The 12,588-nt window shown below is 41.4% G+C and overlaps 1 protein-coding gene across 5 annotated transcripts in view; it reads right to left on the minus strand.

The window, feature by feature from the left end:
* abi1a (abl-interactor 1a) overlaps positions 1 to 12,588 on the minus strand; it is a 51,722-nt gene that overhangs the window by 11,007 nt on the left and 28,127 nt on the right. For 3 of the 5 annotated variants that reach the window (XM_063483315.1, XM_063483313.1, XM_063483311.1), the window contains exons 3-6: positions 10,319 to 10,495; positions 5,697 to 5,711; positions 5,114 to 5,217; positions 4,509 to 4,661 (exon numbers count right to left, since the gene is read on the minus strand). In XM_063483315.1, coding sequence (XP_063339385.1) covers positions 4,509 to 4,661; positions 5,114 to 5,217; positions 5,697 to 5,711; positions 10,319 to 10,495 — 449 coding nt within the window. The remainder of the gene's footprint in view (positions 1 to 4,508; positions 4,662 to 5,113; positions 5,218 to 5,696; positions 5,712 to 10,318; positions 10,496 to 12,588) is intronic. The other 2 variants (XM_063483314.1, XM_063483312.1) reach the window with 1 other exon arrangement.

A 12,588-nucleotide genomic window follows, 5' to 3' on the forward strand; every position in this document is an offset into this window, starting at 1 on the left:
TCCCTTTATCCCCCTTTCCCTTCACCCCTCCTCCCCTCCCCTCTGCCCTCTCCTCCTCTCTGATCTGTGTCAGTCAAGCCCTGGGGCTCTCTGGGCACAAACAGCGGGAGTTACTCCTCTAAAGGACGACGGTGGCAGTAGGAGCTAACTGTCTGTGACTATAGAGGCTAAACAATATTGTGCCCTCTTTTAAAGTCAACACCCTACCTCCTCATCGCTGTGATTTAGATTTATCCCTTCTAATCTCTCTATAACTTACCATTCCTTTGCCAACCCATTTATCTCTTCCCCTGCTTTAGCTTTCTTTAGTCGTCTTTGTTTCAAAATGGTGTCAAATAAAACCAATGAGCTCTTTCTCCGCTGCTCCGCCTCCTTCTTTCAGTCTGTACTTAATACAGGGAACTGTTGATAAATTAACTGTGTGGCGTAAGAAAGTTCCAGCTCACTTGCTCACAACTGACAAAAATCTCTAGAGCCAATATGGAAAAACAGCTTTCTCCATGAAAATGAACAAAAAAATAAAAGCATTCTGTAGCGTATACGAGTACCATCGCCTGGAAGGAGGCATTCACCTTTTAAAGCCATCTGTGACACTGATATTTAAAGGTAGTCGTCTGGTATTTATCCATACTCACTGTAAATAGGCAGCTTTGACGTTTCATTTGAAGTGGGAAGTCAGGAATCCCAAGATCCTAACTGGAATTTCAAGCCAGTGTTGAGCCAAAAAGTGATTTTTTTGTTTATATCTAATCTCTTTGGTTATATTGATGAAGACTGCAGTTAAGGGGTTATGTATAAAATAAGGAAATTACCTGTTCTGCCAGTACCTTATGACTCTGAAATCTTGCTTTCATCAATTGCGTCTTATTTGCAAGGGCAGACATTATGTCCCGCACAAGGACGTCTGTACTTACTGCAACTCCCTTTACTTTGGTCTTAACTCTACTCTTCTCCATAGACTGCAAATTGTTCAGAATGCGGTGGCTCGTTTTCTTACTGGTACTGGGCGGCGTGTTTCTATTACCCCTGTCCTCGCTGAACTGCACTGGCTCCCCGTTAAGTATTGTATTCAATGCAAAATCATGTTGCTCACCTTTAGAATTATTAACAATGTAGCGTCAAGTTACCTCACTGAACTACTTAGTGCTCTAGCAGGGGTGTATAATCTAAGATCATCTTCCCAGTTTCAATCCTTCAAATCGCGGTTAAAAACCTATTTATTTAACGTCGCCTTTCCTACCAGTTAATGCTTGTTTGTTAGTTAGTTTAATGTTTGTTGCTACTTTCGTTCTATTTTTAACTACTTTTAATTATTTTAAATTTTTCTTGACTCTCTTATCTTTTACACATATTGTTCTTTTATGCTTTTATATGTATTTCTTTTGTCTCTGTGTTTTTAGTCAACCTGCTAGCATGTTTGGTACTTTGCCATGGCCATCATCTTTCTCTACTACTTACATTTGACCCTCTCGTATGTTAAGCACTTTGGTATACCACTGGTTTTAAATGTGCTATATAAATAAAGTTTGTTGTTGTTGTTGCATTACATCCAATCCTGTCCTTTTAAAAAGATATTTTTAATTTACCAATGTGTACTTTATTGATCCTCCTTAGGGAAATTCCTCTCGGGCAGACACCAATCTAGCACCCGGGGAGCAGTGTGTAGTACCTTGCTCAGGGGTACCTCAGGGTCGCTGTTCAGTGGATTCAAACCCCCGACCTTCCGATCATGGGGCCACCACTGTACCTACTGAGCTATCCCTGCCCAATTTCAGACCTGTGATGTCATATTTGTTGCTATTTCTGCTTCCCCAGCTCAGCCAGATCTGGATATGATATAGGATATATCCTATAAATATAGGATATAAAGAATAAATACAGATATGTAAAGTCACTTTTCCAAAAGCTGATTGCAGTGTCTCTCTGATGGAAAGTCTTTTTTTTCTGGTTCAAAAAGACTTGACATCATTTTTGACAGATATGTTTGACAGCCTAACAGTTTAAATACCAGCAATTATTTTTTGGCACAACACCGGAACGGTCGGACTTCCCACTTGTTAAGTTGCAGAAGCAACATCAAACCTGACCTGATGCCGGTAGTGAGTTTAAACAACAATAAATCTATAAAGCTTTTAATCTGTACCTCCACAGTTGTGCATTTGTGACTCATTTTATGCATCTGTGTATGGAACCATAATCTAACCATAAGAACAGCTGATTTCAAATCAAGTCCTTCACATGGCACAAAATGTGTTGTATGATTTGCACAGCAAACATTTTTGGGGTGTGCTTTTAGGGTACCCTATAACAGAAAGATAGCAAACCATCCATTTGCACTTTTGAATTGATTTATAATGACATAAAGAATATGGGTATAGCAGTTAAAGAAGAAGTTGATAGTTCTGCAGGAACTATGTTTAACATTTGTATTTTGGTACATGCTGTGTCCACAAAGCCAAACACCATCTTTAACATACAGACTCTGTCCAGATAGCCAAACCTGTAATGCTAGATTAGAGCAAATTTTTACTCCAAGCATTCTGCGGTGACTAAAATTAGCACGGCTCCTAAAAGAAAACGTTACCTGCACGCAAGAGTGTAATCGCTCCTATACAAAGATATTAGATAATAGCAGGGAACGTGTAGCAGGAGCACACGGGAGCCTATACTGAATTCAGACCTCAGCTGAAGATGACAGAGACTGATGAGCTGAACAAGCACAGCTTACTTCCAGGCAGTGTAATCAAATAGTGACGCCACAGCGATATTAGCTGCAGCAGGGAGTTTGGGACTCTGAGGACAGCATTCAGTTTGTTAAGGGGACATCGGAGCAGATCGGCAACGGTGACGCCAAAGAACCTAAAACTGTGCACATTCAAATACGTTTTAACAGATGAGGTAGAACAGCTGTAGGAAAGAAGCAACAAGCATGAAACTAAAAGGGAAGTTGGACAAAGAGGGTTTAAAAATAAATAAAATAACATTTGCTCATAAATACGTAATATTTACGAGCATCACAGCCAGCATTACAGGCTTTTTAGCTAATGAGGAGACTTCACTCACTCGTAACTCAAATTTGATGAACGCTCCTGGAGATTTCTGGGGAACAATCCTTGAGAGTAATGTTCAAGGGGTTCCATGCTGTGGCTGACGTTTTTTTTCCTTTTCTTTTTTTTTAACAGCACTTTATTTCAAAGGCTTTTACAGATATTAATATCAGAGTGATTCAGAAGCCCTCCAATCCTTGTCAGACAAATGCTGGATTTAGTGTAGTGGAGAGGAAGAGGTGTGAAAGTGCTCTAAGCCGCTGAACTGAATGAAGAGATTAGAACTATCCGACAGAGAGGGGACCGGTGTTTTTGGATAGATGCTTTACACACATTACTCAAACCCTAGGTTTATATTCAGTGAGCAGTTTTAGTGGTGTAGCTGGAACACCCAATTCCACTTCAACCTTTCAAAATTTTGGAAAAAAAATGTTACGTGCCTGTTGCACTGTTCATAAAAAGCTGCTGATGAGCATTGCAGATTTTAAACTGCACTCTGCATGAAAGTACTTTTCTGTGACTCTCTTATCCTCTTCTAGCGTCAATATTTGGTCAGTTTTTGGTCATATATTCGGATCGTATTCCTCTCACGTGCTACTACCACACTTCTTTTAACTGCTTCAGCCTTTTTACGTCCGTATTAGAATTTTATATGTGGTTAATTGTACTACAAGTCCTTAAATAGTTTGTCCTGAGTTTTTCTTCAGTGTCGAAGTGTAGTTGTTTATTTGTGTGTTACTTAGTTGGAATTAGTAGGTATCTGCATCACTGCACAGTTTATGGAAACAGCTTGCTAACCTAACTTGTTAGGTTTAGCCGTTAATTTATCATTAAAATATTCTGAGTCCGCGATAGACCAGCAGACTGTCCAGGGTGTGCACCGCCTGTCTCCCTGTGACAGCTGGGAAAAACTTCCAACATGGCTGGATGGATTGAAATTTGTTTGCTCATGATTCATGAATTCAGAAATTCTTGCTGGGTGACATCACAGTATACATGTACATCTTTTATATAAAATCTCAACTTTTACCTCAACATTCCCAGCATGTCTGGCTACCTATCAACACTAATTGTTCAAACACATACTGAGATGAAGACAGCTATAACATCGGGAGGAGCTAACTAAAATGCATTGCTATCTATCAATCACAGTTACTGCGGGGTTGAACGGGTTGTGGATGGTATCCACTTTGCCAAATCTTATCTTCTGACTTTTTTTTGCCAGTGCTGTTGTTGTTGTTGTTACAGGACAGGGTCAAAATGATCCTCATGGTGGTTCCAGTGTCAAAGGAGACGAGCTGGCGTGTTGTCATTTAATGTGCAGCATGAATTTAAATCAGTCTAATAATGTGAAATACTTCCAGAGGATGGTCTGGTTACAGTAATATATACAGAAAAGCAACAGAAGCTCCTGTATCTGCATAGCTGCGTGCACTGATTTTTCCCTCTTTCCTCATCTACCTGTGCGTGCGTTGCCTCTGGCTGAGCGACGCCGTGCGCCCGGGGCTCTGCTGCTGTCCGTGCTGGCTGCCTAGTCGGGCGGGGCTGGTCATGTAGTCATTGGGAACCGTGGGCGGCTTCACTGGCTCCAGGGTCTTGTAGGGCGTGTTGCGTCTGGAGTGGTCCAAAAATGAAAAGCGATAAACAAATTATGATAAAATCAAAGAAAAGAATGATCATCACTGAGCGTAAAGCCTACTATCTGAACGTTGTGGGTGTGTCCACTAAAGCGTTGTAAATCCTATCAGTTTACCCAGCTGGATGAGGCGCGCTAAACATCGCTGTTTATCCCTGGAATTAATATCTGATCAGCGTCTGTGTTTGTGCATCGGGGCAGGACGCACTACAACAGCCCTGCATGTTTCTTTTTCTGGATCCTGCCACTTATCAGCTTCTTTTCCAGCAAAAGTGACCACTGATCCATCAAGTTCACTCCTCAGCAAATGTGCCCAGTGTTTTTATCTCTTGGACTTATAAAGCAAAAAATAAAGACAAGTGACATGCTTAAATTATTCATAATTAAAGGACTGGGTTTCCTTTTCTGGTGACTGTGATGGAAATCTTACCCAAGCGTGCCACGCCCGGACATCGGCGGACTGGGCGGCTTTTGCGTCGGCGGATTGGTCCTCGATAGTGTTCCTCCTCTGATCGACTGATTGTTTCCATGTTGCTGTGGTTGGAAAGAAACCCCAGAAGAAGCTTATTTTATGCACACATTCCTCCAGTCACAGTGGGTGAATATTACTAATGTGATAACAATCTACTATTACAGGCTGCCCAGATGACACAGCGTAATATTTGAGGGGAGATGTAATCCCTCCCCCAGGGTGTGCAGTTTACACTCTGATGGAATTTTGGAGTAACAGCAGTTATCTGGGAAACCCGTAAGCATTAAACAAACTACGTGACATTAAGGGACGAGTACACAACATGAAAGTAAATAACAACACATACATGGTTGGTAAATAGACAAGGGAGTGTGATAAAGACTACGCTCATCTGTGAGAGGACTACAGGTCAGTTAATGTGAAGTAACATGGGAGATGATGACAGTAATCACACGAGGACGAGTCTGCCGTGGAAGGGAGTTGAACAAATCTATCAATAATACATCGGAGCAAAATGGGTCATGTGACAAAGCAGACTTACCTTGGCTTTTAGCCACTTAGTGTGGGCGAAGGGGAAAAAAGAAAAAAAAAAACACAGGAGAGAGAGACAGAAAGAGGGCATGTCAAAACAGCCACATGTAAATGGATCAGTCCAAGTTAAGTGAGCAGCAGAAAAATGATTCCTCCTTGTATTTACACTGTTAACTCGTAGCAAGACCTCAGAAGGTCAGTAGTAAAAATCATGCCATTTATAGAAAAACACTGTTTCCTGACTTGTGCCCTTTACTACAGCACCACACCCAGAGCAAGAGCCAGAGAGCAAAGATTTTTCAGGGATCTGATGGCAAAAGAAACTGAAGAATTTATTTTTGTGCATCGACAAAATGACATAAGAAAAGGTTGCAGAGAACCACTCCAACCTTTGGTAACCTTTTATGCATTTTCTATGATGTGAACTGCATAATTTCAGATCATCGCTTCACTGGCACCCCTAGAAAATGAATTGAAAACTCATACTTGTGTAGCTTTCTGTCTGAAAACAGAGCCAGCACAGCAGCGGGGTTGATCTGCAGTTTGACAACTACAGAGTCAAGTGGCTCATCTATAATGCAGCTTCCCCAGTGGCCTTTGCAGAAAGCACTGTAGCGTCACAGGACCACAACAGAAAGAACGGATGAAATCAAGAGTAAATTCATAGCACAGGTCAACAGGAGCAGACCTTTGCACGCTTAAAAACAGGAAACGCCTTCAGTGCAGCTGCGAAAGGCTAACTTCATGTTCAAATTTCACTCTCCTCGGGTTATCACAGCTAGAAGAGATTCAATTTACAATCTAGGTCATGCTGGAAATGCCAAGGCCCACTACTGCCTCGCCTTATCTTCCTGGCAAATGCTGCATCTCTGTTCTGCTGTACAAAATAAATAAATAAATAAATAAAACAGACAGGCAGTGTGGAAATGCTTTACTGACATCAAAGGTGAATTATAGACTGACAGGTTCAGGGTGAAAAAAAAGAAACTACAGCTCTGCAGTGTGTCAAAGGTGCATGAAGGCAACAGGCACTGCCGGAGGTCCGGTTAATATATCTTACATCTTATTAAACCTGTGTTAACTGCCGCTTCCCTTTAAAAGCATTGAACTTATTTAATGTGGTGCAGCCCTGCTTGTGAAGCAGCCACTGCCACTGGAGTTTAATGTGACTGATCTTATAAAAAAGCAGCTGAAAAATGCTCATTTAAGGTTTTTAAGGCAAAACTTAACAACTGTAACCAGTTAAAGTTACAGCGCTCTCGCCTGCAAACTACCGCCTTTGTGTGAAATCTGAACATGCCTGCGGCTGCTAAGGGTAAAGGTCTTGTATCAGTAGCCTGTCGGGTGTTATCACATCTGCCAGAACTGAACAATTGCCCCTGGACAATTAACCATTGCTGCCCTAACTAGCAGTCACCAAGGGAGCAATCTGCGGTGCTTAAGAAATAAATAAATAATTAATTTAAAGATGATCCGCCAAAAATTGCAGTTCGCCTACTTCAGGCTTGCTCCAAAAACACATGGGCTCCTTTGATAGGTTTGAGTTGCAGAGGCAGCTGAATGGATCTGACAGGCAACTAATTCACGTCTTTGAACTAGAGCTCTCTACCATGTTTGCGCCGTTGTTGCATTTCATTGAATTTATCTGACCAATGTTAAGACTCAAAGTGTTGGTGGAGGCCAAAACTACCGTGTAATGTCCATGTTTTATACAGTCTCTGGTTGGAACACAACACCACTTAACTGTTGGTTCCAACAGGGCCATTATGAACCATCAGTTTAATGATATATCAGTGATAAATCATTAAACTGCTGGTACAAACAAATACGATCGTACAGCCGTGCCTGGCTACACCACAAATATCAGGGGCTTTCAACATATGTATGTTAGCCTGACGTATGCTAGACTGATTCTTTCATATAGCGTAAATATGTTTACAGACAATGTGTAAGACTAGAATTGTGCTCACTTGTGACTGTTTTCATACACTCACAGCAGTGGATTAGTCAGATTTTTACTCAACTAGGAAACGAGTTACCAGATACATCCCCGATACAGAGGAACAACAGCAGCCGCCGTCTTTGTCATGAAGAACTTGAACTATCCCTTTAGTAATCTTGTAAACTCCTAACTGACACAGGACAGAATATCAAAAGACTGAAATCTGACTTCAAACAGCCGACGTGCCTGGTGCATTCCTGAAAGCCTCGCTGACTAGATTAAGCATCATCTGACTGGAAGAATAAATCTCATCTTTCGTATTAAAGCTAAAAAGCATCATGTCGCTGTCAGAAAGCCTGCAGGAGCATCCTGATCTGTCAGTTGTGAGACTGCAGTGATTACTGCTGTGTTCTGTTTGTTTATACCACATGAATTTCATCTTCCTTCTTTCTTTTTTTTTTTTCCACCTCCCTTTTATAGAAAAACATTTCTTCAATAATGTATGTTAGCAAACCAAATTTTTTTTCCCCTCTCCGCAGGTGTCTAACACTAACTTTTTGTAAGGTCGTAAAGCCAACTCAACATTTAGGCCAAAGCTAACCCTCTGGCAGACACAGTAAGTCTGAAAGCAAACTGGAGCCGATATTCACGATCTGAACTCATATTAAGGTATTGATTCTGGTCAGTAAATAAAACGCGGCTACAGACGTTCAGACTTTTGACAGCTGCCATTGCAGCATGCGCTATGAATTAATGTGGAGTATTGATGTTGCGGATCGATCGCTCTCTGGCTCTCGACATGCATAGATGAGAGGAGGTGAGTGATGTAGGACTGCCGGATGTGCGGGTGTGCGCTCCCCACATTCACCAGCTAAACGCGGCATAGACAAAGACGTTTAGGGCAGAAAATCCACAGAGATTAGGCTCAGAGTACTACGTGATGATCTTAAAATAGACTCAAACGGCTTTAAAGCAGCCGTGCACGAGCATGACACTTACAGTGATATGAATTTATTGTGCATCAACGAAGCCTAATTTTGAGCGTCTCTTTTATTTAATCTAAAGAGTAGGTACAGAACTGGGGATGATTAAAATGGACCTTATTGCACGGTTATGCCTGGTGATCCTGGTTTTAATTAGATATGAACATTACTAGATGGAAACAGTGGGCAAAACAACCTCACCTCAAAGTTCGCAAGTATTACTTTTTTCCCTCTTTAAGCAATGTAGGGAAAGATGTTTGATAAGCACAAAAAATAAAACAAAGACTTATTGCAAAAAAAAGATAGCTGGAATAATTAAGAAATAGCATCATCACAGTTTGTCCAGCTTACAATACTTTCAGGGCCGTCTGTACCACATGTAGCAGAGTAGCATAGCAGTGAAGCGATAAGACTGCAAAGTTTTTCTTCATTGTGGCCGACCACACTGCACTGTAAATATGACACATCAATCCACTGCTGTGAAAAAAAAGAAAGACTTAAGAGGCTGGACTGTCAGTCTGTTGAAATCTGTTATTTCTGGGTCTATCGCTCAGCCACACCTCTGGAGTTTGTGATTGTGTGATATTTTCTGTGGTAGTTTCGGTCTGGACCCAAAACTAAAAATCTGTATCGCCACTCCAAATCCACTATCACTATCTATTTTTGTAAACTGTAGCTGCCAATTATTTCGTTTTCTCTGAATCTTACTCACAGGAAGAAAGACTCCCACTTTTATTATTCCTGAAACTGTAAATAGCCACACATTTACGGCTCAATAGTCATAATTACTGGTGAAAGTCTAGCCCCTGTGGTGACAAACACACCCTAACAAAATGTTTCACATCCCATTAACCGTGACAGAGGGCTTCAATGCAACTCCCCACACAGAAAATTGAGAGTGGCACAATGGCTTTTATCTGGTCTTATCAATGCCTGTAACACTATGGGATGCTAATGGCGGGGTCTTTAATCCAATCTGTCTGACAGCTGAGATTGATTGGCTGACTGATGGCGCAGAGGAGGCTCATGAGGGAGAATGGAGATCTCCAAAAAAATAAATAAATAGAAAAACTGCCTGCAGCTGTCAGGAAATGATGTCACCGAGCGACCCCTAGAGCGAGCCCTAATGGCTGGGAGCTGAGGGTGAGTCTCTGTTATGAAGAGTTTATCACATCAAAAAGCTTCTTTGCTACCTTTCACACTGAAGTTAAATAAACTACAAATCGAATCATAACATCATCGCCATAATGAGATTATGAGAGCGGCTAAAGTGCCTGTAAAAAAAGAAAAGAAAAAATGTCCCACAAATGTGTCTCTGATCACCATTTTCACAACAATCCAAGAACAGAGCTGTTTTCTGAAAGCTACATGATGTAATTGCTTTTTTTTTTTTTTGAAGTTTATCTCCATCTCCACCCTCCCGAACCAGTTCCCACTAACACACACTGCAACATATTCCTGCAGGGTCAGAGAGGGGTGTTTTCTGAAGATGAAAGAGAAAGCACAAGAGACGCCGTTTGAGCGAGAAAAAGAGACAAAGTGGGAGAGGAGACAGAGGGAGATAGGAGTACCTCTGGCGAGAAAGCAAAGAGGGGGAAGGGAGAGGAAAAAGAAGATGGAAAAACTAATGGACTGAGCAGAGGGAAATATTATATGCGAGCAGAAAATTAGTGACACATACACACAAAACAAGAAAAATCTGCTCACCTTAACGCCGTGGCCGACATCATCCAGTAGAGTGTAGTCAATTGGCTTCCTGATGTACCTGACTGGCCGCTCCATATTGGCCGGCGCTATGATCTTATGAGTCCTTGCTGTGTTCTTGTTAGTGGTCAGGATCCCGATCTCTCGCCTGGCCACCTTCTCTTTATGGATGTCCACCGTCTGTAAATGAGAGAAGTGAAGATGTGTGTCACACAGAAAACTTAACAAGGTTTAATTAAATCATGAGGCTGTGCTTTTCATCACTGGGGCCTTAATCTAAATCTAACACAGCAATTCAGCATATTAGTGAGGTAAAAGCACACAGACACTAAGCAAAGATGACTTACTGTTGCAAGAGCTGTTGGAGCGATCGCACAAATCTCTCAAAAGAAGAATAAACTGAAATTTACTATATATTTAAATCCTGTTTTAAACAATTTTCACTTTTTCAGAGAAGCGTGTCCTTCCAATATGCTTTGCAAGGGTCAAATGCTTCATTTATGCCTCTGGTGGCTGCTTTTCTCCTGAAACTGACCCATTGTTTCATTTATTGGTCACACTCCTGTACAGCTGTTTCCAAATGACATGACAAATTTGGATTTCTTAATACACTTGATCATGTATTACTAAATTTGGGCAGATGACTATCACTTGTGCACACGAGGCAAGCACCAACTTCCAGAGACTTCCAGAACTAGACTTTCAGAGAGTCAGAAATGACATTGTCAGGAGTTCAGATCTGTTTTTTCTCTCTTCTATGGAAAATGACAACAACACAGAGGTGCAAATAGCAGCTGGTGGGCAGCACCTGTGATTGCAAAAAAAAGGCTTCTGGTCCTTTAGACGTCTACTGGAAAACAGCACTGAGTGATGACCTTTGTAAACACTTTCTTAATGAGTCTATGGGCCCGCTCACTTATTTCTGGTCATATTCTATTCTTTCCAAGCATCATAAATAAGGAATATCAAGGGTATGTTAGATGCCAACGAACCCAAGATTTTGCCATTGGATCCCACGATGGCATCGAATGGACTCTTTATTAAAGGGCTCCCCCCATTGTACCCGGCGTTGTTGTCTTCATGCTTGCCCCAGGACAGCTTCTATGCAGCTATACGATTTAAATTTGTTGAAGACTGAGTTTCTGTACTGATGATGTATCAGTGCAGATTCACAGATTATACAGAGGGAGATGATGCAACAGCTTGGAAAAATGAGACCACATCATTATAGCTATACACCAGCGCTTTATTATTCATTTTATTACTCTGCAGACACTCCAACTTTATTTAGGTTTAAAATTAGAGGCTAAAACAGGGGTAAGTTGCAGGACTAAACCACCTTTTACTGTGTTTGTGATCACTTATAATGCAGTTATCTAACAAATTACAAGGTTTGCTTAACAGCTCATCCATAAAAGCATTTGTTCCAGTTTTTGCGAGTCCAGTTCTAGTATTTTACTTGATTGTTACTTAGCACAATGTAGAAGGTAGCTGTGTGTAATAGTGGTGCTTCAAACAGGGCTTCACAAACCTTAATATAATCTGTGCTTGTCTATGACACATTTGTGTATTTTTTGGTGTTTGTTTTGTGGCCTTTAATGTTTATCCACACGGCTATAACCTCACAAGTACTCACTACCCAACCAAACATGGGACGCCTCCCATCGAGCCAAAAGGAGCCCAGGAGCAGCTGCTGCTGTTGCAATGGGAGATGAAAGGCCGCAATGTCTGCAGAGGCCAGACCAGGAAAACGGTGGTCTCTCGTGGAGGGGAAGGAGTCAGAAACCAGCGCCAACAGAGGATTCCTTTCATGCCACAGTGATCTGAGGCTGGACTGAGCTTTGTCTCTTTATTCTGCACTGCTCCACTGTATGTACAGACTTAGCCCTCAAGTATCATTCATCCCAGAGTTGAGGGAATTAGTAACACTCTGGATGGCTTATATGTAGCCCAGCACAGCACAATCACGCCAACAACATCTCTCTTTTTCCCTCTCTCTGGGTAACATCAAATCTAATTTTAAACTGTGACACTAATGAGATATTCGCCTGAGAACTGGCAACAAACTCTAATATCTATTAAGACTGATGCATAGCAGGTTCCTGCAGGACATGCAGGGGTATTAAAAAAGTGGATTGTTCAAAATTGTAGAAAAAAAGAGCAATCAATATTTTATAAGAGCCAAAGATATTCTCGCATAATTGCTCCCTAAGAGACTTCCCATGCAAAGAAGGAGCGTCCGTTCTGTTCCAGTGCCCTGTTGTGTCTATTTG

The sequence above is a fragment of the Pelmatolapia mariae genome, linkage group LG9 (genome assembly GCF_036321145.2).
Source record: "Pelmatolapia mariae isolate MD_Pm_ZW linkage group LG9, Pm_UMD_F_2, whole genome shotgun sequence".
Taxonomy (NCBI): domain Eukaryota; kingdom Metazoa; phylum Chordata; class Actinopteri; order Cichliformes; family Cichlidae; genus Pelmatolapia; species Pelmatolapia mariae.